Source organism: Scleropages formosus, chromosome 16 (genome assembly GCF_900964775.1).
Source record: "Scleropages formosus chromosome 16, fSclFor1.1, whole genome shotgun sequence".
Taxonomy (NCBI): domain Eukaryota; kingdom Metazoa; phylum Chordata; class Actinopteri; order Osteoglossiformes; family Osteoglossidae; genus Scleropages; species Scleropages formosus.
Window position 1 is genome coordinate 2621090 of NC_041821.1, and position 25561 is coordinate 2646650.

Sequence of the window (25561 nt, forward strand, 5' to 3'; positions counted from 1 at the left end):
GAAACTGAATTTTAGAAACATTTTATGTATATATGTGTTTGTTTGTGAATGTTGCTGTTATTAAAATGTATCCTTTTTATCCGTTGAAGTAAAAGATTAAATATTTTTTTTAAAACTGATTTAGGTTCATTATTCAACTGGTTAAGGATGATTAAGCAGTGACTGATGACCTGAAATAATTAATTCAGCGTGATTTATTTTTAGGGGAGAAAAGTTAGAAATGGCATTTATCATTATTAATAATTAACTTCTTCTTTGAGGCTCTTTTCCGTGACTTACAGTATTTGGCCCATTTATACAGCTGGGTAATTTACTGGAGTAATTCAGAGCAACTGCTGTAGGGCGAAGGGCCTGAGGCAGAAGCAACAAACTTCATTTTGGTCTTTACCATCACGCCACCTGCTGTCCAGCTTGTCACGTTTTCAGTGCGATACATTCAGTGAAAACCCCACTCGAGGCTGAGTCGTTCAGACCCAACCCTGCGTCTCCCCCGGCCCACGAAGACCTGGGTTCGAATGTACTGCACTGTTGTATTACAGTTTTCACCACTAGGGGGCAGTATTGCGACAATTACAGAATTATATCCATCTATCGCGGCACTGCCCAGGAGTCACGTGATACTGACATATGGGTCATTTCGGGGATTTGGGTGAGGTAAATAGTAATACCACTTAAAAAGTGGTCACAGTGTGGTATAATCTGGAGTTTGATAGAGGCCCCTCCCCCCCCGCCGCGCGCATGCTACCTCTGAGTTATAGAGGGATCCGAACCTAGTTCGGTCCAGTCAGTGGGGATACAAACAGGGATGGGAACGTGAATGGTTTGGTCAGAACCTGGATCTTCTTGTTCTGTCACCTGCTGCACTGCGGAGTTTATCCAGTTTCATAAGATAAGATAGACACACAACACACACAGAACTGGGCTGTATGTCTATTGTCCATCCATTTTTATTAACCGGTTCGTTTGTCCTTGTCAGGGTCGGTCTGGAGCCTATCCCGGAGTCACTAGGCACAAGGCCAGAGGATACACTAGTCCATCGCAGGGTAGCCAGACACACACAAATACACACACTAGGGGCCATTTAGCGTCAGCGGTTCACCTGAACTGAATGTGTTTGGAGAGCGGGAGGAAACCAGAGCACCCGGAGTAAAACCACCCGTACACGGGGAGATCATGCAGACTCCACACAGACAGAGACGGATTCGAACCTACGCCCCCACGGCCCAGTGGAGCTGGGAGGCACTACACTCGCTGCGCCACCATTATTCTTATTATTATTATTATTATTATTATTGTTGTTGTTGTTGCTGTTGTTGTTGTTCCTGCACTCGCTCGCGAGTCGTGTCGTGTGCAGTTCCTCGCGCTCGACAGGCTGCAGTGGAGCGCGGGGCGGGCCGCGTGAGCTGTGACAGTGCGCGCTCCCGGACCGCCGACGGAGAAACACACTGACAGTAGAAGGGAGGTGTGTGTGAGACTGTGAGTGTGTGCTGGGGGCGCGCGCCTTGCAGAAACGGTGAGTCTTTCGCTTGGGTTTTAACGTGTGTGTTTCTACCTGTGTTTACACGTGTTTAAATAGAACGTGCGCGATGCCGAGCGACGATGATGGGGGCGCGCCGCGTGGCAGACAGTCTGCAAAAGGGTGCTGCGCGTGTCAGTCTCTGTAGCTCTGTGTGTCGTGTGTGTGTGTGTGTGAGAGAATTCCAGCGTTAGCGCGCGTTTCGTTGAGTGTGTTTGTGTGTGTTGTCTTACAGTGTCTGATCTGAGCGTGTGTGTTCCGTTAGCGTCAGATCATCATCGCTGCGCTCGTGTTTCTGTTACAATGTATCCGATGTGGTTTGAACCGCCGCCGCTGGTTTGTCGCGCGCACACAACGCCCTCTCCGCATGATCGTTTGCACACATTGGTCTTGTTCTCGTTGTTGTTGTTTACACGGAGCCGCTCGCGCCAGTTTTAACCCGTTCCGACCCGGTTTAACTCAAGGTGAACGAGTCGGAAACGTGGCGCGCGGAGAGCAGCGGCGCGTGGCCAACAGCGAGGCGCTGCGTTGTGGGCGCGTGCTGCTGCTGCTGCTGCCGCTGTAGGGAACACGTGGTGTTCTCGTACACAGCTCTCTTTTCCGCTGAACACACACACACACACGCACAATATAGAACGTAAACACATCAGAGTCGCTGCGCTTCCACTGAAGACGTACACACAGTACTGTAACATGGTAATATACTGTAGTAGCTCTGGGGGGTGGTGATATTTCTCTTTTGTCATCTGTCCCCTTGTCATGTGTTCCATCTCACAGATACTGTCTGTCAGTGTGTTTATTATCTACTCTGTTTTACCCTGTTTATGATCTAGTCCTACTCAGGTAAGGGGAGAGAATTTGCCGCAGGTGGAGGAGTTTAATTATCTTGGGGACTTGTTCATAAGGGAGTGAGAAGGGAGCATGAGATTGGCTGCAGGAGGGGAGCAGCGGTAGCAGAAATGCGGTCGCTTTACCGTACTGTAGTGGTGAAGGGGGAGCTGAGCCATAAGGCAAAGCTCTCTATTTACCCGTCGATCTCCGTCCCTACCCTCACCTACGGTCATGAACTCTGGGTAATGACCGAAAGGATAAGATCGTGGATACAAGCGGCTGAAATGAGTTTTCTCCTCAGGGTGTTTGGACTCACTCTCCGTGTCAAGGTGAGGAGTTCGGACATCTGGGAGGAACTCAGTAAAGCCGCTACTCCTCCACATTGAGAGGAGCCAGTTGAGGTGGTTCGGGCATCTGATAAGGATGCCCCTGGGCACCTCCCTTTGGAGGTATACCAGGGACAGCTCGACTGGGACGAGACCCTGAGGTCGGCCCAGAACCCGCTAGAGGGATTATATCTCCCAGTTGGCATGGGAGCGGCAGGGGATCCCCCACGTTGAGCTGGAGGAAGTTGCGAGGGACAGGGACGTCTGGGCTGCTCTGCTCTCCCTATTGCCACCGTGACCCTTGTAGGACAAGCGGGCAAGAAAATGGATGGATGATCTTCTCCAGTTGTTTCCAGTCTGCAGCACCACTGTAATGACAGCGAAGGGCATGTGGTTATGGTGATCATTATGATGATTAAGGCACTCAAAGGGCCAGATCTCTGGCTTCTTGTCCTTCCTCACTGGTGTCCACACAGTTTCCACTGGGACACGTGGACCTGTGGACACAGGAGACAGAGAGACAGTGTGTACAGGATGTTTCCTTTTACTGTAAAATACCAGTAACAACAGAGCCATGTGAGAGACCTTCACATGTCCTGTGCTCATGCAGGCTAGTTGTGTGTGTGTGTGTGCGCGTGTGTGCGCGCGCGGTTTTAACTGGTTAACAGGTTGTCACGGAGCGCGGGGGCATTCCGGAACGCTGTCTTTGAAACGCAGCCAGAGCTCAGGAATCCAGCTGTGTAGGACTTGGCTCCTGCACTTTGGGCCCTAGATCCTGCACTGTGGACCTTGAATTTTGGGTCCCGCACTTTGGATTCTAGGTTTAGGGCCCTGGACTTGTCGTCCAGCACCTCTCTTGGATCATTCTTACTGCCCCCGTAAGGTCGTCTTTGACCGCACGTTGGCTCGGTGTTACTTTCAGCATGTGTGTCATATCCCAGTGCTGGTGTGATGTGTGTATTTGTTAGGGGTGGGGGGCCTCACTGGCACTTTGGTTCCTCCGTTGTTCACTGAGAGAGTCGCATCCACACACACTGCGGTCCTCAGTGCTACGTGGCACCTGGATACCGCTGCTGTTCTGCAGTGCTTACACAGGAGGGCTCCGAGTGACAGGCGGAACGGAAAAACTTGTCTTGTTTTGCTCAGCTGAGCTGGGATCACGGGGCCCCCACTGTGGGGATGTGACGGCACGCTCTCCCGCCTGAGCCAAGCCACTGCTCGCTCCACAGAAGGTCACCTCTTGTTCGAGGCTCACCGCAGCCGGCAGGGAGTTTTTGGGTGAAAGTTGACTCGACGTGATTGGTGGATTTGTGGCTCCGCCCACAGCACTCACACCTCACTCCCATACCTGCCTGCCCAGCCCCTTTTCTTGATATGTGTTTGAGCAGCCTCTTGTACCTCTGACCTCTACCTAGCAGAGGGGTCTCGATAGTTTAGTTTCACCTTTGTCCTCAAGGTCGGTCAAGGTGCCAGTGTCTCCGGCTGCATGTTTCTACAGCCTGGTAGGTTGTTGTGTCACAGCCATGGTTTCGTTAGTCTGCAGCTGAAGGAAGCAGCTATGGTGGTGCCGTTGGGGCACGGGGTCGGGGAGTCTGCAGTGCGGTCTCTGCAAAACTGCAGTGGGCGGTTTGCTTCAGTGCCCCATAGAGGAAGTGAAACCAGTCTGAGCTGCGCTCTAGTCTCGTTTGTTTTTTTATTTTCATTTCATTTTTTTGTCCTTCAGGATCAGATTTTTTGTTGAGGTGAGTGGCGTCCGAGTTGCTGCGGGCCGAGGGCACGTGGGAACCGTTGCGCCGCTGTAATGTGAGAGACGCTGTGTGTGTTGTGGGGCGAGTGCTGAGTGCTGGAGGATGAGCTGGATGGATGACGCTGACCGGAGAGGTGACCTTGACCACTGGACTCTAAGAGAGCAGCAGGGCACGCTTGCCAAACTTTTGAGAGTGTGTGTTGTGTGTGTTGTGAAGCGTGGTGTAATATACACAAACACTGTCGTGGCCGCGCCACGGCAACGCTACTCTCTCCACTCACATTCGATTTTGCATCGCTGGGCTGATCGCGGTCCATCCGTAAACACGAGTACCCTCGCTCAAGGTCCCTTTGGAGTCTTGAGGTACCCTGGTATTATGTGGCGATTCTGCAGGACCCACCAAGGGATGGGGAAAGGTGAGGTTAGCGGTTTGTCCATCCTTGGGTGCGAAGCACTGCACTCTGACCCCCGAACGGTTGTATTTGGAGGTGTCGCCAAGTGTTGCAATGCGGAAAAAGTACCGTAACTCTGCTGGTTGCACACGCGACCTTTGTTCCACATTCTTGTCTCCACGGTGAAGCCGTGTGACTCGGGATGTTTAAATCCGTGCCAGTGGGTCTCTGGGTTGGTCCGTGCAGTGAAGGTCAAGCGCTAGACCCGCTGCAAGTCTGCATGCTGCTTGGGTGGGGAGGGGGTAGCGGACACCGGACACCGGACACCACGTCTGACGTGTGAGCCCTGTGGATCAGCCTTCCCACACAGCATGTTCCACATTCCAGTGTTTCCAGCGAGGGGGACTGCGGGCCCTCTGGCGGCTGGACTCCACCAGCACGCAGGTGCCGGAGATTCTTCCAGAAGCTGACGATGGACAGAGTTTGGCAGGGTTTTCCAAGGGACATCAAGCCCTCAGTCCACACTTCAAGCAAGTGGCCAATTTGCACCAATTTGTACAAATCGGTGATATTTCCATATGGAGTCACCGGTGCACCGCGTGGGTTTATTTGCACATTTGTGGAATTAAATAAGGGGAAGCAGAGTTTGTGTGTAAATATGTCACACTCACCTGCAAAGTCTCGCCTGAGTGACTCTCGTTCGGTGTTTACGGTTAGCAGCTCTTCAAGCCTAGTGTTGTCCTCCTTTCCTGTCCATTGCTTTTTGGTAAAAAAAAAAAAAAATGCTAAGAAAGAGGACAAGGGGCCTGTCTGAGAGACACATGGGATGTCCAAACAGTCAAGGGAGATCTTAACAGCAGTGCTGTGGAGTCGGACTCATGGAATCGTGGAGTCGGAAGCAATTATTGGCTTACTGGAGTCGGAGTCGAAGGTTTTGTGTACCGACTCCACAGCCCCGCTTAGCAGACAGCCCTGCGTCCTGCATTCATTCTGCAGACCTTCTCTGAAAGGAAGGGTTGAGTTCATCTCTCCATTATGTCGGTGTCAATGTTTACAAGGAGTGAGGTTCAAGGATTAATGAACCTCCTAGAAAAATGGTACAGTTGTGTACAGACTCGTGACCTGCTGACATGCTAACCGTTTTAGTGAAAGGTTATCAGAAAAGTACAGGAAAGTGCTGATGTTGTCTAGGGGCGCAATCAATTCCACTGTTTTTACCATTTTACCCACTTCACACACAACCGGTCTGTGATAATGATAGACTGCTGGACAAGGGCAACAGGTGGCTTAGTGGTTAGAGCCATTGCCTTGCAACATAAGGTCCTGGGCTGGAATCCCGCTCCTGCTGTAGTACCCTCGGCAAAGGTGCGTACCCTGCATTGACACAGTAAAAATCACTGTAAGTAGGATAATGTGAAGAGTTCACGTTGTGCATTATTTTAGTGAAAGGGATGCGATAAGTTACGTTTACAGTTCTGCATTTGGCATATGCTTTTCTCGAGAGTGAGGTACAACTCAGAGTAAACAAAAGTGCATTTACATTTAGCTGACGCTTTTCTCCAAAGCGACTTACAGTGTTAAGGTTACAATTATTTACCCATTTATACAGCTGTCTAATTTTTACTGGAGCAGTTTAGGGTAAGTACCTTGCTCAAGGGTACTACAGCCAGAGGTTGTGATTGAATCCGCAACCTTTGGATCCAGAGGCAATAGTTGTAACTACTATGCTACCAGCTGTTCCCATTTCACAATAAAGAGCTCCAGATACGGGCACGATTGTTGAAGCACAGTGATTTTGTGCAAAATGGGTAAGTGTGTAGGATACCTGAATGGATAGGAGATACAGGCATGATCATGACAGATGGTAGAATACAGATTTATGTAGCTGTCAGGAGATCAAGAGAGAAGTGGGTCATAAAGAGAAGTGTTTTGACATCCTCCTTGAATGTTGAAAGGGGTTCAGCACTTGTGAGGTACGGAAGGAGCTCATTCCAACGCATCCTGGGAACCTGCAGGCTATAGACTTTGAACCTTTTGTCGGTGGGGCCACCAAGCAGCCGGAGGTGGAGGAACGCAATCCTCTTGCTGAGGTGTAGGGAGTGATCAAGTCCTGTGGATATTGAATATATGTAAATATAACAATGTTCTGGGAACCGTGGACCTCGGTGTCAGTGGCAGCCCCACAGAAATGTCAGTGTCTATGGGGCACTGGCACCTGGTTTCTGTTTCCGGGTTGGCAGGCAGACCTCTCACACACGTCTATACGGTGCTCAGTGGAGCAGCTGGGTAATTTTTCAGCACCCCCCATCCCCCGCTTGATGACTTTTCAGTACTTTCCGTCTGTACGACACAGTTTTTATATAGCCAAGTGCTCACCCACCACCCCCCTGCCTCACGAATGCTCGGCTGCATCAGTGTGGGGTGACTCTGAAGCCAGCTGTGCCATTGGTTTAACCCTCCCATCGTAGGCTAATTATGGACAGTAGGGGTGGGGGGAGTTATCAGGTTACCTTTGGCCTGGAAGCCGTTCCGTTCGGGATGGGGCACCATGTGATCCATACTTCTTGGAGCCAATGTGCAATAAGGGTCAAGGGGGATGGGAGCAGCCGGTAGGCCGTGCCGAGTCTCGGGCCACGATTGGCTACGACTGGAGGAAAGCAGGCGTCCGCTCCGGCTTTGGCGCATACAGGTGGACACACAGATTGGTGAACACTGCCAGGCAAATTCCCCTGAAGCGTGGGCCACCGAGGAAGGTACCCCAGAGACTCAATCGTCTCCTTGGTAACGTTGCGTTTCGAGTGATTTTGTCTGTTTGTTTCCCCGTTCCTCTTTGAACCGACAAGCCAAAGCGAGGGCTCCGGCTCTAAGACTTGCCGGTATCTCGGCACGCTTCTGCAAACGGCATCCGTCTGTGGTCGTGTTTGCCGCCAGCTTCTTCCTCGCTGGGATTCCATCTTTACTGTGGCCTGAAGGAATGTCCCGCTCTTACGGGCGCCCCGTTCCAGTGACGCTCGGTGTGAGAAGCGACAGCATCTCCACCTGGGCTGTTTGCCCAAGATTGTATTGGGTTGTACATTAACCTGCAGCTGAGTATGGCTGGCCCCTGATTTTAAGGAGCCAGGACGATGCCGGACATCTCGCCGACCTTTCAACGGCAAACATTGACATTGAGACATGCCCCTCTCTCGTCCAGCCCTCTCGTGCTAATTTAAATACCTTCCCAGCAGCCCCCAAGCCCTCCAGGCACCCCCCTGGACTCACTGCTCTAACGTCTGTAGTCCGCAGGCTTTGCTGTCTATTCCGAGACACCCTCTCGAGTGTTCCCTGTGGGGAAGTCCGCGCGGCTTGACGGGTGACGGCGCTCGAGCGTCTGCGTTCAGTATCGCTCCCGCTTTTTTTGGCCCCTCGGAGAACACGCCGTCAGGGCTAAACTGTCCCTCTCGGGTTTGTTGTGAAACGCGTCCGCGCGCCTCCAGCACGTGGTTGGCGCTCTTTACGCGTCACCTTACCGCTTCACACTGGTGCGGCTGCTGAGCTGGTGAGGAGCCGTGGGCTAAAAGGAACAGCTCGGCAAGGGGATTGCGCCTCGCTCGCAGGAGCGGGATAGAGCAGGACAGAGGCGGTGTCGGGTAAGTAGGAAGAAACGATCCAGACCGAAACAGGTCATCAGATGGGACTCTGTGGGGGAGTCTGAAATTCTGGGTTCAAAGTGAAAAAATTACATCGCTGTAAAAATGTCTAAATTGGTCTAAGTTGCTCGGTGTCGTCAGTCAGTTTGGACGAAAGTGTCCGATATGCAAATAAGCAAAACGTAACACGAGGCTGCAGGCTGGTGTCTCGTGCACAGTAGTGTGTACCTGTGCTCGGTCACTTAGTGTTTTGTTTCCTGCCTTTTCGTGTTGCATTTTTTCAGCAATTATTCCTGGTTTCCAGTTTTCTTTGTAATAAAAGTTGACACAGATGCTTCACGTCAACAGGTTGTCTGTTGTTCAAAGTTTATATCGACCGTTTGAGGTTGTGGGCTCTTCCCGAGGGTTCACTGCAAGACGTGGCCCGAGGACTGGAACCTGCAACTGCGGAGCACAAACCAGTTTTTCTCGTTGGTCCGCTTGGACAATGTTGTGTGTTGACCAAAACCTGGTAAAGGTGGTAACTATGCTCATCTCGCCAGCCCCAGGGGGTCGTGGGAAAGCGTCTCCTCCACGCGTCCCTGGACACGCTGTCCTGTAATGTAACGTAACGTAACAACATTTCAAACAACGAGACTCTTCCTCCCATCTACCCATGAAGGACGAGCAAGTGACGGAACAGCCGCCTCGCGCGTCCGTATCCATAGCGATCTCATTAAGTTTCGGATGGTTCTAGCGGGGGGGTAGGGGGAGGCTGCTCTGTTCCCCTTCATGTCATTGCGGTCTCCTCACTGTGAAGTGGTGGCATAGAGTCCCCGGGGGCCAGGCTCTGTGACCTCCCTCGAGTTCTTCCAAAGAAATGAAAAATATTGCAAATGAATTTTGACTTCTTACATCATAATTTCAGAAACCCGCATGAAGAAATGCCGTCACCCCCTGTTGACATTTTGCTCCTCGGTTACAGGGAAAGTGTGGTTTATGGGAAGTTTGGGGGAGATGATGGATGAAAGATCCATCGTTGGTCTTTATAAATGAATTCGGGAAATTGGCCCTGAATCCGGAACGCCTTTTCGCCGAATTCATTGTCTGGGGAGAACTTTGTACTCAGTGGAGCGTGCTGCCAATGCAGGAGCCCGAGGAAAACACTTACCTTTTGCCCTGAGTCGTTGGCAGTGTGAGCACTTTAGACCTGCTGATAATGAAAGACTTACTTCTCACACACACACACACACACACACACACACACACACACACACAGAGCACCCCTGCTGTGTTCCTTGACCTTGTTTTCCTGGCTTGTGTAGTAGACCTGGGATCATGTCCCGGTGTTCCGGAAAGACCTGTGGACCTGCAGACTGGTTACTGGTGGTTCGTCCTGAACAATCAGCTCAGTGTGGGGGGAGTCATTAGGTTTCTTTTTTTAATTATAGATATGCTGCGTCAGTCACCTGCTGACAGCTGTTTGTATGTCTACGATGGGGTAACATGCAAACAGGTGACTGGTTCGTCCTCGGTGGATGTTTAACCTCCTTGAATTAGATGGCTGTAGTTATACAAGACGGTTCACATGGAGAGCATTATGGTACAACTGCTCCTCAACGGCTGTCCGTTTTGGGTGTCCAGTGGAAAGGCGTTCTGTGGAAATCAGTAAAGGGGTTGGGTGGGTGCAGACGTGCCCATTGAAAAAGAGATCTTCAACGGGGACCACGTGGCCTGGAAAATGTCCTCCTGGGGAACCCACTTTTGGGAATCGTGTTGTTTTGTTACCAGAGCAGTCGTCTCTTGAGTAATCTTCTTACTGCAGGAGATCCTCATCTTCTAGTTATCTGAATACAGAGGATCATCCTTCTAAGGAACCATTTCTCCAAGCCTTGCTTCTAGAAGGCAACTTGAGTAACCTTCTCCTGAGGAACCCTCTGCTGGAGATCCTGGTTTTGCGTGTCAAGAGGAGCCTCTTTGAGGGAACCTCTCGTGACCTGTGCCTGGAAGGACGCGCTTTTCCTCTTGCTCACAGTGCAGGGGAAGGAGAGGCCAGGTGTGAGTTTGTCCTCAGGGTTTTGGATGGTGAAGCTTCAGCACGGAACCGCTGGCCTCCATTCTTCTCCAGCAGGAAGGCGACTGGAGACTGGGTCGTGATTGCTCAGCACTGACTTCAAACATTCAACCCACTCCTGGGGAGTCCATCCAGGGAAGCCGTAGACATGTTTTCTTCCACCCCAGAGCAGGAATGATGATGATGATGATGATGGTGATGATGATGATGACGATGGTGAACAAATGTGTGAAACCCTGAATGCTGTTCCCATTTGCACACTATGCGTTGCACTGAAAGCCACCCCTGGCCTCCATTGACTCGACCCCCGTTTCCGTGTCACTCACAGATAGCGAGGTGAAGTTCTGCCATGCAAGCCCAGGAGCTGCTGCGCCACTTCCGCATCCCGGAGCTGGAGGACTTGCGCCAGTATGTGCGTAGCCTGCCCACCAACACGCTCATGGGCATGGGCGCCTTCGCAGCCATCACCACCTACTGGCTGGCGACGCGGCCGCGTGCCATCAAGCCACCCTGCGACCTGGGCATGCAGTCCGTGGAGGTCGAGGTGAGGGACACACGTGTTAGGTCAAAGGTCAACACGTAACCTGCTTTAGGTGCCCACGACAGGTTTACAAACATTGACTGGACAACTTATGAACGCAGTTAGTACTGGAAGTCCGTTCATAATTTCATTTGTTTGTAACTCCAAAGCCATGTTCAACACTAAGTGGAAATCCACTGGAGTTTAACAACATGGGTTTTATGTAATTAAATTTATTTACAGGTTCGGTGCTGCAAAATCTCAGAATGTAGCTTTAATGAGTGAAAATACACACACACACACACACACACATTTTCAGAACCGCTCGTCCCATACGGGGTCACGGGGAACCGGAGCCTACCCGGTAACACAGGGCGTAAGGCCGGAGGGGGAGGGGACACACCCAGGACGGGACGCCAGTCCGCCGCAAGGCACCCCAAGCGGGACTCGAACCCCAGACCCACTGGAGAGCAGGACTGTGGTCCAACCCACTGCGCCACTGCGCCACTGCACCCCCCTGAGTGAAAATACTTTGCACAAATTAAAATAAAACTATTTCTGTTAAAATAAAGGTATAAACTACATACCAGTAAAGCCAAATACTGCGTGAACTAATTTGCTGAATGAATAAATGTAAATGTAAGTTTGAGCTGCATTACTGTTGGGAAAAGTGTTGGGTGTATTATTATTAATATAATGTAATTAATGCACCATAATCATCTCCACCGCTTCTCACCTGCTGTTTCATCATTTCTGTTGTCTCTAAAACAGATGTTTTTATCCAAAGTTACTCAACAGACATTTTTACCTGTTTATTGAACAGCTGCGTATTTTTTCAAGGCTGAAGCAGCATCTCCTTCCAGGGATTTACACCTGCAACCTTCTGGTTACTTCGCCGCTGCTGGTCTCAGTGCCCACTGGGAGAGGGAGGGATGTGACTGTGGTTTGACTGCTTTCCCAGTTGCTTTAGAGGCGCAGGGTTCTGGGAAAATCGTTTAGTGTCTGGGTTCGATGGCTGTCGGAAGCTGCGCGCGCGCGTGTGTGTGTCTTTATCAGTTGAACACGTGTCTGTGTGTGAGTGCAGTGTGTCAGGGTGATTGGGAGGGGTGTACATGAAGTGGGGGAGGGGCTGCAGTGACATCTGCAGCTGCAGACAGCTGTTAGCCTCGTCCCCAGAGCTGCTGCCCCCCCCCCCCCCCATCTCCGAGATGTGTTAGAGGCTCTGTTGCCATGGCAGCCAAGGTCCGGCGCTGTGTGCCGTTCCACGCGGGATGAGTTATACACACTCGTTCAGGGAGAGACAGAGTGAGACAGGCCCCTCTCGAGAGCCATGCGGCTTAACGAATGGAACAAAGGAATGTGCTTCTTTTCCGAGGGCAGTGCTCAGCGGCGTCTCCTTCAGGTTCCCGCCGTTACGAGTGTTAGCGCTGAACGAGAGCAGATCGTGCCATTGTTTGATGACCGTGCATCATTAACTCCTGCTCATCGTCACGTGAGTTTGTCAGTTGAGTGGCGGTGGCTGCGGCCAATCAGGCGGTGAGGGGCAGGCCTTCGGGGGTAAGTGGCGTCTGTTAGAGGATGATTGCTGGGATAAGCTCGGCAACGAGCCCAACTCTGTCTGCACACACTCACAGGTTTGAAACACACTCGGCTGCGCAAACGCAGCGCCCCTCCTAGGTGGGGCTCGGCACGACATGTGGTCCTCCGTAAAGATCTTATTGTCCCCTTATAATCTCCCGAGCACCCTGCCTCAGGCCAGTGGTTGCTATAGAAACGGCGCTGTTTCTTCCGGAGGAGAGCCGCGAGATGAGAACCCATCCTGTGCTAGACGAGCGCTCCGTCCCGTCCCATCCTGCGCTCCTCTCCACGAGCCAATAAGGGGCTCTTTGTTGCCCCACATCCGCCTCTCCTCATCATATCTGCCGTGTGGCTTTCTGAGGGTCTCATTCAGCGCAGTGGGCGCAGCTCTGTGTGTGTGTGTGTGTGTGTGTGTGTGTGTGTGTGTGTGTGTGTGAGAGAGCATGTCTGCATTCCTTGCTAGATATCAGATCTGTGCTCTTCTCTGTAATCACTGTGATGCCGCCTGTTAGTTTCACTGGACATGGTCATTATGTGACGATATATTTGACGGGAGTGCACCAGCGGCCCCAATGCATTGTGGGTACCCTGACTGGGATGGGTCGTCAAGGTCTTACACACAAAGTGCACTTTACAGTGCTAGATTTACCAAACTTCCTACAGTATCTAATTTACAGAAACCGTGAAAAATTACTCCACCGGAGTAGAATGTTTTTGAAGATCGAGAAAAGTGTGCTTCCACTTTTGAACCCTAGAGTACGGCGCTCGGTAAATGGAAGCTCGTGATTGGCCAGGATAAACGCATGTTTGGAGGTGACAAAACGATGTTCCCCCTGATGACTAATGACTGTGTCTCTCCTGCAGGGCGGAGAGTTTGCTCGCAAGTCGGTGCTGATGAGCGGCGATGACAAGTTGATGACGTACTACTACAGCGACACCCGGACTATGTATGAGGTGTTCCAGCGAGGGAAACGCGTGTCCAGTAAGCTAATTGGCTGTTCCGTCTCGGACGACTCCCCCGATTGGTGTGCCAGTGGGGGGGGGCGGGGCAGGATCTGGCCAATCAAATCTGTGTGAGGTTTGTTGTGGCAAAGTAATTTAATGTGTGAATGGGGGTTTGTTCATCAGCTGACAGATGAGCTGTGTGTGTTGTGTGTGTGTGTGTGTGTGGGGGCCGTTGTGCAGTGGACAGAGGGTGTCTAACAGGCCGTGCCTTGCTGTGCCTCGCCTTGCAGACAACGGGCCCTGCCTGGGCTCCCGGAAGCCCAACAAGCCCTACGAGTGGCTGTCCTACCAAGAGGTGAGAGGACCGGAGCCCCGCCTTCCCTAAGATCCCCCACCGTCTCACAAAGAGATGCTGTCCTCTGCTGTGTTGCGGGATTTTGTATTTTGTTACGGTTCATGTCTCCGTGACCGGACCTCAGCTGACCGGATACTGGAATGACCAAAGGGTCCAGTGGGTGGCATTTTTTGAACCACTTAATTTAAATATGTAAAGTGACTTTCCGAACTGGGGGAATCGCCACGCTGTTTGCGGACCCCCCCCCCACGAAGACCTTCCATGGTCTGGGGGGTCCTTTCTCTCCCCACTGGGGGAATCTGAGAAATGGAACAGAACCGTTTCAAAGAACTACCTTCATTGGCAGGTACACAACAATGTAGCAATATCACACACAACAATGTAACAATATTGCACACATTAATGTAACAACATCACACACAACAATGTAACAATATTACACACAACAATGTGACAATGTCACAAACAACAATGTAACAATATTGCACACATTAATGTAACAACATCACACACAACAATGTAACAATATTACACACAACAATGTAGCAATATCACACACAACAATGTAACAATATTACACACAACAATGTAGCAATATCACACACAACAATGTAACAATGTCACAAACAGCAATGTAACAATATTGCACACATTAATGTAACAACATCACACACAACAATGTAACAATATTACACACAACAATGTAGCAATATGACACACATCAATGTAACAGTGTCACAAACAGCAATGTAACAATATTACACACAATGCACAACAAAGTAACAACATTACACACACAACTATAACAGTATCACACATATCAATGTAACAATATTACATGCAACGATGTAGCAATATTACGTTGAACTACTTAGTATTTATTCAGTATTGTTTAATATTTATTTAAACAACTGAAGGGCTCTGCATGTGCTGCTTCATGTCGTGTCCCTTCCTTTTTGACATATTATGCTACGTTTTTGTCAAAATAAATCATTATTGTGTAAATGGGTTTATTAAAACTTAATAGTCATTTTGAAAGGAATCTTACATGTGAGATGCTGGGAAGAAGTGGACCCCCCCCACACTTTGTCTCCTCACATGAGGATGAGCTGTACTTCCTGTGCTGTGTTGGGGCTCCTATATGTTCCTTAGCCACTTTACTGACATCGAACCCCCACCCCCGTCCAGGTGGCAGACCGGGCCGAGCTGCTTGGGTCGGCGCTGCTCCACAGGGGACACTCGCAGGCCGGCGATAAGTTCATTGGGATCTTCTCCCAGAACCGACCAGAGGTTAGTGCCCCTCAGTGTGCCCAGTCACTGCCCCCCCCAACCCACCTTGAGCAAGATACTTCACCCTAAATTGCTCCATTAAAATTTCCCAGCTGTATAAATGGAAAAACAGTTGAAAGTAGCTTAACAGTGTACGTCACTTTGGAGAAAAGTGTCAACTAAATGAATACATGTAAAGTGGATTTTCCATTGGACTCAAAGGACCTGAGTTCAAATCCCACCTCCTGCTGCAGTAGCCTTGACCAAGGTGCTTACCCTGAGTTGAAAAGTAAGAATTACTCTGCTGTATAAATGGGTACATTAGTCTAAGTAGAAAAGTGAAAAAGAGGTAAATGTGAAGTAAACATAGGGGCTCCAGCATTCAAGTGTGAAAAGAGTAGGTGTGTATTTAACACATGGGTATTGGAACAGCGCTGTGGCAGCACCACCTTCCCCTCTGGCAAAACCCTTGTCCTGCCCGCCCAGACAGGCACAGACCACAGCATGGCCAGCATCCTTGATAAATATAGTTACCATGGTAACAGTGCATGCGCACAAGGAAAGGGAGCTGGAACCAGAACTAACATGGCCACATGTCCTGTGGTATGTAAACACCGGAATCCAGGGCATGAGCACAACACAGTCTGGGTTCTCATCCCTGAGGTGGATGAGGAGTATGTGGCACCGCACTAAATATGTCCCCACTCTCTCTCTCTCTCTCTCTCTCTCTCTCTCTCTCTCTCTCTCTCTCTCTCTCTCTCTCTCTCTCTCTCTCTCTCTCTCTCTCTCTGTGTCTGTCCCCAGTGGACAATCAGCGAGCTGGCGTGTTCCACCTACTCCCTGGTGTCTGTCCCCCTGTACGACACTCTGGGCGCAGAGGCCATCGATTACATCATTGACAAAGGTGTGTGTGTGTGTGTGTGTGTGTGTGTATGTGTGTGTCTTCGAGAGACTCCTGACTCATGTCATACACAGGAGTGCATGGGATATGACGCTCATATATGCCTGACTGTCCTCAGTACAATCAGGTACATGGTTTGGATGTCCTCAGTGGTCCTTTGTTCTGCGTGTGTGTGTGTGTGTGTGTGTGTGTGTGTGTGTGTGTGTGTGTGTGTGTGTGTGTGTGTTTGTCCCCTGCAGCCTCCATCTCCACGGTGCTATGTGACGTTGCCGAGAAGGCCAGGCTCATCCTGGACTGCGTAGCCACCAAGGAGCACACGGTGCGAACCCTGGTGCTCATGGAGCCCTTCGACGCTGAGCTGGTGGCCAGAGGCAGGAAATGCGGCATCGAGATCCTGAGCCTCAAGGAGCTGGAGGTGACTGAGTTTACCACAGTACAGTAAAGTCTTCCCACAGCATCCGATGTGTGCCAACGCCTGCCCTCCCTTTTCCTGCAGGGCATCGGCGCGGTGCATCACAAAGCACCTGCGGTGAGTAGGGTTCGAGCGGTGCCTTGTGGTTCCAGTGGTTTGAGTGGCGTATGCGTGTAAGTGACCGCAATTGACCTCTGACCCCTGTATCCTCGCCCAGCCGCCCAAACCCGATGACTTGGCCCTGATCTGCTTCACCAGCGGAACCACGGGTATGACCCGGGTGGGCGGAGCTTATCTTACCTAAACACCGCACTATAAACTTAATGCAAGTTTGTACGAAAACCGAGCGGGCGCCTGACCGCAGTACTGCTGGCACACGGACCGCACCTTGACCGTTCCTTTGTTTTGCGTGTTTTCTCTGTCCTTCAGGAAACCCGAAGGGCGCGATGCTCACACACAGAAACGTCGTGTCCAACTGCTCTGCCTTCATTAAAATAACCGAGGTAAATAATGTGGGTTTTTTCCATCACCTGGTTCAGCTGTTGAAGGAGATGTATGACCTTGACCGTGGTAAATGAACACCATCGTGTGTGCTTGACTTGGAGATCCTGGGGTTCGATCCCGGTTGTGCAGTAAAACGGCTGATGACATATTTTTTTCCAAAAGGCCGACCTGGGAAGTCTGCCCCCCCGCTCCATTCTGCTTGATGCAGTAAAGTTACTGCTTTTACGTCCAACATGTTCTTCGAGTTCAGGGACATCGGATCCTTGTCTTATAAGTTTAGACTCTAAAATGTGTCGGTTGCAAAGCAACACGACCTGTGTTTCCCCCCTTAGCTGACAGGTGGCAGTAAAGAGCACCGAGTCTCAACCGCAATGTGGGACCGCCTTGATTCAACTCACTTCCACAGTGTTTACATTTCCCGTCTGCTGTTCCTGGGTGTCGGTGACCGGTAGCAACATGAGGAATGCTGAACATGTTTATGGGGAGATGAAACATTTTTGTTCCATTTTAAATATGTACTTTATGCTGCCAAAGTTAATAAGACAGTCTTACAAATTGTTTTGATTTATTAGAATTTTAGTGGAGATTTTTACATAATTTAACCCTTTAAATAAATTCCAGGGTTATCTGTCTTATATGTTATTGACTTTGACTTTGTAACAGAAATGACTTTTGGAGTTAGAGACAAAACGAGTTATGAAAACACTTTGGGTCCCAGTTGTGTTTGCAGGCCGACAAGTCGGAATGTTCCAGAAATTCCACTTCCGCTGGGTGTCTTGTGGCTCCTCTCTGCTCACTACCCATACTTCCGCGGGGCCGTGGACTCCTCTTCTTCCTGCTTACGCTCCTCTCTTCTCTTCCTTCCTTCCTTCCTTCCTTCTTTCCTGCGACTGCCGCCGCCGTGGCCCCGCCCCCCTGTCTGCCCCCCCAGCGCATGTTCCAGCTCAACCCAGACGACGTGCTCATCTCTTTCCTGCCTCTGGCGCACATGTTTGAGCAGGTGGTGGAGGTAAGAGGGTCTCCGGCGCATGACGCACCCCTGTGCCCCTTCGTTTCAGATGTACTGCATGTTAAAACCCTCCGACATCCACGTGTCCTACCTGCCGCTCGCCCACATGTTTGAGAGGGTCGTTCAGGTACGTGCGTCTGATCTCTCACTCTGTCTCACACACACACAAGCGGAAGTGATCTCCTCAGATGTGGATCCAGCTCAAGCATGTTTAACATTTACCGAACTTTTAGCTCGTGGTGAGAACTCGTTGCTGTCTGGGCTTCGGCGGACAAGGGAACGAGGAAGGGGCGTGGCTTCAGTGGAGAGCGAGCGTCTTCGTTAACGTGTTAATTTCTACTCACGTTTCAGCACCTAGAAGACTCTCTCCTCCAGAGTGACGCACAACTCGGAGTGAGCAGAAGTGCATCAACACCAGACAAAGAGCTGTAGACACAGACACAGGATTATCGGCGCACAGCTTGTGTGTGTGACACCACCATGTTGCTGGTTCACAGCCCTCCTGTAGCTCCTACAAAAGTGACATTCAGATAGTAAATACAAAGATAATAATAGCAGATGGTGTTGGAATCATTTAAGGAGCTGTCAGGAGATCAGGAGAGAAGCGGCTCTCAAAGAGATGGGTTCGAGAGTCTTCTTGAACGTGGGAGGGATTCAGCAGCTCTGAGGAACAGAGGGAGCTCATTCCAGCACATGGGGGACAAAACTAGGAACCTACAGACTTTTGGTTTTGGACCCTGGTCAGTGGGACCACCCAGCAGCCAGAGGAGGAGGAGCACAACACTTTTGCTGGGCTCTAGGCAGTGAGCCGAAACCACAGTGTTGAATCGGATACAGGGAGCTACAGGGAGCCAGTAGACCACACGATCAGTTCCACAGTCCAGTTCGAGCTGTCACACCCTGCCCCCACAACTATTATTTAACCATCTCCCACATCTTGCGGCCTTTGTTCTCTACATATTGTACATACTGCCCCCTACTGGCGACAAGAATGTATGACATTATTTTAACAAGGCAGGATTAGCCTTCACTGTGTTTGAACGGGTGTGGTTATAAGTGGTTATGCACCTGCCGGCCCTCTCTCACCCCTCCCTCGCACCCCCAGGAGGTGGTTCTGTGCCACGGCGCTCGGATCGGCTTCTTTCAGGGCGACATCCGTCTGCTGATGGACGACCTGAAGATGCTGCGGCCGACCGTGTTCCCCGTGGTTCCTCGGCTGCTGAACCGCATGTTTGACAGGGTGACTGCACCCGCCGGCACACATTGCGCTTCCCGTTCAGCGGTTTCGGTGTGTCGGCGGCGGCCGTGTAAAGCGCCCCGCCGGTCTCCCTTTGCAGATTTTCGGACAGGCGAACACGCCGCTGAAGCGCTGGCTGCTGGACTTCGCCTCTCGCAGGAAGGAGGCCGACCTGAGGAGCGGCGTGCTGAGGAAGGACAGCATGTGGGACCGCCTCATCTTCAGCAAGGTGCAGGTAGGGACCGCAGACCGTCGCCCTTCCGGCGGTCCATTTCCACCCGCTGAGGGATGATGGGTAGGAGGTGCTCCTCGGCAGGGGTGCGTTCACCGTGGAGGTCACACGCTGGTACGGACCGCACCGCGTATAAATGCTGGGACTGCAGGTGGCATAGCGGTTCGAGCCGGTACCGTGCAGCGTGAAGGTCCTGGGTTCGACCCCACCTGCTGCTCCGGTGCCCTCGGTCAGGATACTTCCCCTGAACCGATACTGTAAAAATTGCCCTGCTGTGTAAATGGGTGTAAGGAGCTCAGTGTACAAATCCTGCAGAAAGGAGCCACATGTATAACAGTTAATAATGTTTTTTCTTTGATTGGTGAGGAAAAAAAATCTGCCCAGACTACAAAGTGTACAGATGTTCATTTGAAAACGCACTCTGGTCCCTTACAGAACAGGCTCCTGCACAAACAACAGCTACTGTAAGAGTTTATAAGGGTGTGTCCCCTCCTATTCATACAGTGGGCTTTTATTCACAAATTATTCACTACAACAGTATTTTTTCCCACTGTGGTTATTTCACTTCTACTACAAGTATTTCATTCTCTGTCACACGCTAGTATCAGGTGTTTTGGACAGACACACATCTGGGATGTCTAAAGGATTTTGTCCCTCAGTTGTGTCCATCTGGTCATATTCTGTTCAAACTTACTATATTAACTTCTAAGTCACCATGGAAACAATGAATCCTGGTGTAAACAATGAAATGAAGCCGTCCAGCCCCAGAGATTGGAAGATAAACTGAAAAGGAACAATGTAATATTGAAGATAAAGTAGAAATCAGAATTTTCTTCTGGGACTTGATTGGTTTCTCCATAAGAAATATTGATAAGTGGACCCCCCCATCCCCCTTCTTTATGTGAGGGACAGGTGTATGTTCAACTTTAGTGAGTGCAGCAGATGAAAAGAAAGTGTGTTGATCAACCTTGTTGCAGAGACTGTGGTTCGCAGCCCCCCCCACCAGTCCCCAGTGCCTCCCCCAGAACCTTTATATCGCAAATGATCTCTAACCACTACACCACCTCCTGGCCCCTCTGAGATCTGTCGTTAAGACGAGAAGCAGTACCTCCTGTGGAACTCCGATGAGCAGGTGAAGGGGGGGGGGCTTCCTGCACTTGCTGCGTCGCTGTGAAAACAACAGCTTCAGCCGCACACAATGGCCTTATTAGCACAGCGGATGCCCTCGTTCATTACTGAGCGTTCAAAGTGTTACAGTATTTACACAGCTGGAGACGTGTGTGTGCGTGTGTGTGCGTGTGTGTGCGTGTGTGTGTGCGTGTGTGTGTGTGTGAGAGAGAGAGAGAGGGAGAGAAGGCCTTTCGGCACTTTTCAAATGCTCCACCTCTGAGCCTCTGACACTGGTTTCTGAGTACGGTGTATGGTACACATCCTTGTGTTGTGTGTACACCCTGTTCCAACACACACACAAAGCTGTGCATGGTTCACAATGCAGTGTCTATAAAAGGACACGCTGCCATGTGTCTCGGAGCCGACTGTCTTTCCTGTGCCGTTCCAACGCGAACAGTTTACTCTTCCGTGCGCAGCGTCTCGCTGGCGCCTCCTGCTGTCAGTTGCCTTGTCGCCACTCATCCTGCTCTTTGTCGCCCCCCACAGGCCAGTCTGGGCGGCCGCGTGCGGCTCATGATTACTGGAGCGGCTCCCGTGTCTCCCACAGTGCTCACTTTCCTGCGGGCAGCGCTGGGTTGCCAGGTTGGTGGGAGACTGGGGTTCGAGGCCGAGGGGGGGTGGGGGGTCAGATCCTTTGGTGTGCGTGTGGTCGCAAATAAGCAGCGAGAAGAACAGTTTCTTTATCAAGGAGTGGCAAGAGTCTTTATCAGGAGGGAGCGGTGGGCAGTGTGTGTTCAGCAAGAGATGGCTGTTGCAGTGTGTGTGTGTGTGTGTGTGTGTGTGTGTGTGTTCAGTAAAAGATGACCGTGTTCCTCTCTCCCTCAGTTCTACGAAGGCTACGGACAGACAGAATGCACTGCTGGATGCACCTTGTCCATGCCTGGTGACTGGACAGCGGGTAACAGATGAATACACATACACACACACACACAAGCATTCCTCATCTGGACTCTGCAGTGGGAATGTGTGTGTGTGTGTGTGAGACGTGCCTGTCAACCTCGCCCCCAGGTCACGTGGGGGCCCCTCTGCCTTGCAGCCTGGTGAAGTTGGTGGACGTAGCGGATATGAATTACTACGCCATCAACGGGGAGGGAGAGGTGAGGCTGGAGGGAGGGACAGCCCTGGGGGGGGCACTGTAACACTGCTGGACCTCTATAAGATTCACACACACAGCCACATTAGTGTCCTGTGATCACCCCTCCCCTGTGCGCGCGCGCGCGCGTGTGTGTGTGCTCCTCTCGCCAGGTGTGTGTGAAAGGACCAAACGTTTTCCAAGGCTACCTGAAAGACCCGGAGAAGACGGCGGAAGCCATGGACAAGGATGGCTGGCTGCACACCGGTGACATCGGCAAGTGGCTGCCGGTGAGCTGGACACACTCCGTCGCGGAGAGGGAAGTGCACCCGACAGCTGGGAACAGAAGTCTGTCTGTAACTCGATTTGTTTGTAACTCTAAAACCACCTCTACCACAAAATCACTATGAATAAAAGGGTAATAATACAGCATTCCCTCTGTTTCTTTATGGATTCAATTCTGTTAAAGTCTCAGATACAGCAGTAATAAATTTAGAATTTGAAAACATTAGTATTTTTTAATTTAGTTGATGCCTTTGTCTAGGGTGCCGTACAAGGATAAAAAATGCTTTCTAAGACTTAATATTTTTTTAATAACTTCAAACTATATTAAAAATTAATTTAAAATGATGGAAATAGATTTAGGTCATCTCCACAAACTGCTGTTCAGTGCAAATTGTTGTCATCCCAAAACACGTCCAGCCTTCCTCTTCTTGTCATTCGTCACCGACGCTCAGTAACAGCAGACAGGAGCTGTAAAAACTGTGGAAGTGAGTTGAACGAAGGCGGTCACACACCGCCGTTCCGTTCGGGTGCTCTTTACTGCCGTCCGTTGACTTGGCGGGTCGTCGGAAAACAGTACGTGTACCTGTAGGAAGTCGTAGGTCGAGGAGCCGCGGTGCCGCTCTTCTTTCCCCCTTCGCCGTTTGAGCGTCGTCGTGTTGCGAGTCTGTGGCCTGAAGAACTTTTCTTGGTCTTTGACAGAACGGCACCCTGAAGATCGTGGACAGGAAGAAGCACATCTTCAAGCTGGCTCAGGGCGAGTACATTGCGCCCGAGAAGATCGAGAACATCTACATGCGCAGTGACCCGGTGGCCCAGGCCTTCATCCACGGTGACAGCCTGCAGGTGGGTGTGTGGGAGGTCCAGGTCCAAGTGTAGCGAGGAACTCATCTAGGGTTCGGTGGGCAGGACAACCAGGAGCAGAAACACCTTCTTAAGCACGGAACTCGCGACACGTGCGGGAGCGGTCCTCGCAGCTGGTTGCCACGGAAACAAAGCCTCTTTTGGCCTCTTTTAAATAACGCATGAGAAGAGCCTGGGTGCTGATTGAGATGAGGTGTCCCTGAAGGGTGTCCGCCTCCTGTTGTCATGGTAACCGTCACGGAAACATGTCGGCGAGACTGAGCGTATGCTCTCCCGCAGGCGTGCCTGGTTGGCATCATAGTGCCCGACCCGGAGATCCTGCCCAGCTGGTCCAAAAGGAGGGGCCTGGAGGGCTCCTACGCGGAACTGTGTAGGAGCAAGGTGAGCCATGGGGACCTCTCGTACCGCAGGCCGGGCTCCCCGTCCTATAAGTGTTCCCTCACATGACCCTGGACTGTTCTTTCCACAGGAGCTGAAGGACGCCATCCTGGAGGACATCCTCCGGCTAGGCAAGGAAGCTGGTCTGAAGTCCTTTGAGCAGGTAGGGCTCCCAGCAGGGCACGCCTGCACGCACGCCTGCACGGTCAGGCCCCTTTTTTTAATTCCCACAGTCCACTGTGGCCCCATGTGCTGCAGGTGAAGGACATCGCCCTGCACGCCGAGATGTTCTCCGTCCAGAACGGGCTCCTCACCCCGACCATGAAGGCCAAGCGGGCCGACCTGCGCAGCCACTTCCGGGAGCAGATTGATGAGCTGTACGCCAAAATCAAGATGTAGGCGAGGCGCTGTGGGCAGGGATGGGGAAGGCCTGTGGGCGGGCACCCCTGCTGTGCCACAGCCCCGCCCCCCACGTTGGACTTCAGGGAAACAGGAACACTCACACAGGCCATTTCTTTTATCTTTATTGTTATTGTTTTTAATTAACTGGATGTCTTGCCACTCACTGTGTTTGTGGCCGCGTAGGAGGGAGGAGGACGGTGCGAGCGGAGCCGCCGGAAGTGGCCGCCCTGCCCCTCCCCTAACCTTTTTTACCTGCTGTTTCGAGACCCCCCTGGGGCGGCAGTTCCTCTGGGGACAAGAGAAACCCCCTGTTAACACCTATATCACACCTACATCACACCTACACCCTGCAGATGCCCAAAGTTGGTGCACAGGGCAGGGCCAGCCATATTTGTTAGGGCTGGTTGCCATGGTGAGGGAGGGGGAGATCAGAGGGAGAAACACAGCACAGTCATGCGTGCAGTACGTACACATCAGTGTGTTCTCTTCCCGTCGGCGATATGATCCATGCCGCAGTGTAAACGCAGGTGTGACTGAACGTGGTCACGCAGGTGAGACGCCACCGCTCTTTACCACATTCATCAGACCTGGTTATATCTTGCAGGCAGGGGAGGTATCAGTGGCACAACAGTGTTAGAGGAAAGGGGCTCTTGAACAAGCATGATGGGGGGCGGGGGCGGGGAATGAGCCGAGTGCTACAGGTTTTTTTTGACCTGCATTTCTAAAACACACACACACTGTGACACAAGCTGCAGGAGGACCCGACTGCCCCGGCGCTCGGTGACCGATGTGTGTCTGCGCTGCCACATTAGAGCCTCATTTCATACCTTCTCCTGAAGTGCCCTTCGGAACGCCCCCCCACACCCGGCCGAACCTCGTCTCGTAGCTCTGAATGGAAGCGGGCTCCTCGTTCCCACGGATTGCAGGGTTGTCATTGCCAGGGCAACATGGCCGTTGGGATTCGCGCTCTTGGACAGATGCACCTGCACCTAAAGCATTCGTGTGGCTGTGTTGCGCTTCTGCGTGTTTTGGGTGCGGCCGTGCGAGCTTTTTCCAGGGAGGGAGGGAGGTGAAGGGGCTTATTTACTAGGACTGACTGACTGACACCGCTGTGCTCTTCCTGCACCCCCTAAAGGCTCAGGAAAAGGCTCTGAGATGCGAGCTTCCGCTGTAGGACAAGGTGACGGAGCTGAGAATGGAGACCGAGCTCATTTTGTGTTGTTACTCCAGAGAGGTGGCGCTTTGGGCTCGTTGTTCCTTTCATACTCATCCTCAGCGAGTCCAAGGTGAGAAAAGACACGCTGACTGCGAGTGTGGTGAAATTTACATTTATTTATTGAGCAGACGCTTTTCTCCAAAGCGACTTCCAATGGATACTATGTAGTGTTATCAGGCCACACACCTTATTCACCAAGGTGACTTAACCCGCTCGATACTACTTACAATGGGTCACTCATCCATACATCAGTGAAACAGACACACTCTCTCTCTGTTACTCACACACTATGGGGGAACCTGAACAGCATGTCTTTGGACTGTGAGAGGAAACCAGAGCACCCGGAGGAAACCCACGCAGGCACGGAGAGCACATGCAAACTCCACACAGTGAGCAGGGATCGAACCCACATCCTCTCGCACCACCCAGGCACTGTGTCGTCACGCTGACACGTTTGCGGATGAAGCACAACTCGATGAACGATTCCTTCGACACACTCTCCCTTGACGCAGTAACACTAGAACAGTGAGAACGAGTGACAAACAGTGACTCAGTGTTTTCTTTGCATTTCAACTGCTTGCTTTAATGTTCCTGCTTTGTACTTGTTTTGTAAAACAGATACATATATTTCCAATGATGTTCAGCTGCACCAAATAAACAATATTTTGTGTTTCTCACTTCCTGCATCAGGCTCATTTCTTTAAAAAAAAAAAAAAATAAA

General features: G+C 51.3%; 1 protein-coding gene across 6 annotated transcripts; it reads left to right on the plus strand.

The window, feature by feature from the left end:
- The first annotated feature begins 1388 nt into the window (after window positions 1-1388).
- acsl1a (acyl-CoA synthetase long chain family member 1a) lies at window positions 1389-25005 on the plus strand. 6 transcript variants are annotated; one of them, XM_029258899.1, is made up of 22 exons: window positions 1389-1513; window positions 2649-2676; window positions 10823-11038; window positions 13457-13574; window positions 13828-13892; window positions 15081-15182; window positions 15966-16065; window positions 16302-16477; window positions 16559-16591; window positions 16692-16743; window positions 16904-16977; window positions 18037-18114; window positions 19093-19227; window positions 19325-19459; window positions 21113-21208; window positions 21452-21524; window positions 21635-21723; window positions 21872-21988; window positions 22683-22826; window positions 23124-23225; window positions 23314-23385; window positions 23481-25005. In XM_029258899.1, exons 3-22 carry the CDS (start codon window positions 10844-10846, stop codon window positions 23619-23621), a joined length of 2097 nt encoding a protein of 698 aa, XP_029114732.1. In that variant the 5' UTR covers window positions 1389-1513; window positions 2649-2676; window positions 10823-10843; the 3' UTR covers window positions 23622-25005. The 6 variants fall into 6 exon arrangements, with proteins under 6 accessions (XP_029114732.1, XP_018591418.2, XP_018591422.2 ...); XM_018735902.2 differs by lacking the exon at window positions 2649-2676; XM_018735906.2 differs by lacking the exons at window positions 1389-1513; window positions 2649-2676; window positions 18037-18114 and adding exons at window positions 7356-7593; window positions 17910-17987.
- Window positions 25006-25561: the final 556 nt, after the last annotated feature.

Excerpts from the sequence above, each read along its gene's own strand:
- acsl1a (XM_029258899.1), top strand. The coding sequence starts at position 10,844 with ATGCAAGCCCAGGAGCTGCTGCGCCACTTCCGCATCCCGGAGCTGGAG. Across the intron at positions 18,115-19,092 it reads TGTTTGAGAGGGTCGTTCAG|GAGGTGGTTCTGTGCCACGG; the intron begins GTACGTGCGTCT and ends TCGCACCCCCAG. Across the intron at positions 22,827-23,123 it reads TCCACGGTGACAGCCTGCAG|GCGTGCCTGGTTGGCATCAT; the intron begins GTGGGTGTGTGG and ends GCTCTCCCGCAG.